Source organism: Otolemur garnettii, unplaced genomic scaffold, assembly GCF_000181295.1.
Source record: "Otolemur garnettii isolate 467f Iridium unplaced genomic scaffold, OtoGar3 scaffold00179, whole genome shotgun sequence".
Classification (NCBI taxonomy): Eukaryota; Metazoa; Chordata; class Mammalia; order Primates; family Galagidae; genus Otolemur; species Otolemur garnettii.
In genome coordinates, this window is record NW_003852574.1 from 1689740 (window position 1) to 1692377 (window position 2638).

Here is a 2638-nt window from a genome sequence, read left to right on the forward strand (position 1 = left end):
GGCAAACTGGAGAAGGTAGCTTAAACCCACTCAGCCCATAGTAATAACCCTTTGCAATGTGAGAAACCATCATGATGTAGTTTGGGCAGGTTTTAATCCTCCCCACAAAGGTGAGCCTTTGCTTGACAATCAGCACCTAGCAGAGTGAATGAGATTGCAGAACCAGTGTTTCTCATCTGCCCTCCAGCAGGGAAGAGTAGGGTTAGTGGGACTGTGGACTGAAACAGGACATTGAGCTGGTCCATCATTCAGAAATGTTATCCTAGGCCTGGTACCATGGCTCACACATACAATCCTAGCACTCTGGGAGGCTGACCTAGGAGGATCCGTTGAACTCAGGAGTTCAAGACCAGCCTGAGCAACATATTGAGACCCTGTCTCTACTAAAATAGAAAAAATTAGCCATACATGGTGGCACATGTGTATAGTCCGAGCTACTGGGGAGGGTGCAGCAGGAGGATCATTTGAGGTTACTATGAACTGACCTGACACCATGGCACTCTAGCCTGGGCAACAGAATAAGACTTTGTCTCAAAAAAGTTGCAGGCCGGGCACCTGTAGCTCAGTGGTTGAGGGGCGCCAGCCATGTGCTCCAGGGCTGGTGGGTTCAAACCCGGCCTGGGCCAGCTAAACAACAAAAAAAATAGCCGGACACTGTGGCAGGCACCTATAGTCCCAGCTACTAGGGAGGCTGAGGCAAGAGAATCGCCTAAGCCCAGGAGTTGGAGGTTGCTGTGAGCTATGATGCCACAGCACTCTACCAAAGGGGACAAAGTGAGACTGTCTCACAAAAAAGTTGGAGCAGCATGGGTTGGGGGGTTGGGTGGGATAGACTACTCTAGCAGTCCACTAGACTGAATTCTATCTCAGCTTCCTCAGAATTCTATCTCTATCTTATGGGATGCCCTCCAGGGCAAGATTCCTGCAGAGGAGAGCCCTGCCCTGTGCCATCTTATTTTAGGATATAGTAGTTTGTGGGTACAAAGGGCATCTTGCTGACCACAACCATCTGCTGCTTCCGCCGCACCTCTACCAGCAGCTGTGTCCCTGGCCTACTGTACTCATAGGGTACATAACCCATCGCCACATTCTTCTTCAGGCAGGGTGAGGGGCAGCCACTGGTCACAGTACCTGTCCAGGCATAGGCCATGTGTTAGTACCACCCTGTCAGCCCAAAGCCCCCACACTCCTGGGGAAGAGACAAACACTCCCCACTTGTGGTGTACCTACCAATCACAGCACCCTCCATGCTCAGGATGGGACTGTGCTCCCGCATTGGGGCCCCCTCACACATCAACCCCACACGCCTCCGCTGTACTTTGCCCTTCAGTTGGGGAACGATGGCTTTGGCTCCAGGGAAGTCCATAGCAGCTCGGCGGCGCTTCCCTGAAATATGACACATCAGACATAGCCACAGCCCAAAAAAGCCCTGGCAATAGGAGTTCTCAGCTACAAGAACCCCAAGTGACATCTATCCAGCATAAAGTTTCCTTCACTTGGGCTATTCCAAGCTCTATTCCTTCCCTGCACTACACTTAATCGTCAATCACCTCCAAGCCCCTAGAAGCCATTCTGCCCACCTGCCAAGTGTCCTTAGTTCCTAAGGTGCAAAGCCACAGGGGAACCTTCAGGGAATGGAGGTTCAGGAAGGCCAAGTCACTTACTCTAGGACAACCTTAGGAGCAGTCATGCACTAGCTAGTCTCATTAAAGGTCACTCCAACCTCCAGAACCCCATCCTTGAGTGCTAGCCCAGCTTACCCAATGTCCAGCTGAGACTGCCCTCCACAGGTGTAGTGTGTTCATCAATGTCCTTCCCATATAGGCAGAGGCCTGCCTCCAGGCGCAGGCTGTCCCTGGCCGCCAGCCCTGCCAGCTTCACCTCCGGGTTTTCCAGCAGAGCTGTTGCCAGGTGAATTACCCCCACTGCCGGCACCGAAATCTGCATGGGATACCAGAAAGCAGGTGGGTAGATGTCCCCCCAGTCTGGGCCCTGTACCTCCCTACGTCCACGTAACACACCTCCACACCATCCTCTCCTGTGTAGCCACAGCGGGTCACACGGCAGCCAGACACGCCAAACACCTCCATCACAGCACTGGTCATGAAGGGCAGTTTCTTCAGGTCATCTGCCACGCCGGCCTGCAGCACCTGTGCCGCAGTGGGTCCTGGGCCCAGGGAGCCAGTGACCAGGCATCCAGGTCCCAGCACCCCCCAAAGCTGGACTCAGCCCTTACTCAGGGACTAGAACAAGCCCTGAGCAAGTCTTACACTGCAAATAGGAGACAATGCCCTTGTCCCTAGCCTTGTGGTAGGTAGTAGGAAGGCAAGATACCAAACTTAGAATGATGGCACACCAGTATCACATCATCTAAAACTTATTGGTATGAAACTTTGGGCTAAGCAGTTGATAAAGCCAGGAAGGAAAGATTAGCTCCAACCCTAGCCCAGCTCTCTCACCTTGCAAGGCTAGCAGGGCATTGTCCACCACTTCCAAGGCCACATCACTGCCCCTGTTCTGAAGCTCCTTGACCTTTTCCTGAAAAAAAAAGAAATACCACATCAGCCTTTGGGACCACTTACTGAGCACCTACCATGAAATGGATATGGCAGAACTGGGTAATAAGATAATGGATTAG

At 52.4% G+C, this 2638-nt stretch overlaps 1 protein-coding gene across 1 annotated transcript in view; it reads right to left on the reverse strand.

Annotated features, from left to right (window-relative positions):
- Positions 1–722: 722 nt before the first annotated feature.
- AMT (aminomethyltransferase) overlaps positions 723–2638 on the reverse strand; it is an 8246-nt gene continuing 6330 nt past the window's right edge. The window contains exons 5-9 of the mRNA XM_003800589.3: positions 2460–2538; positions 2022–2167; positions 1761–1941; positions 1231–1386; positions 723–1131 (exon numbers count right to left, since the gene is read on the reverse strand). Coding sequence (XP_003800637.1) covers positions 953–1131; positions 1231–1386; positions 1761–1941; positions 2022–2167; positions 2460–2538 — 741 coding nt within the window. The 3' untranslated portion in view covers positions 723–952. The remainder of the gene's footprint in view (positions 1132–1230; positions 1387–1760; positions 1942–2021; positions 2168–2459; positions 2539–2638) is intronic.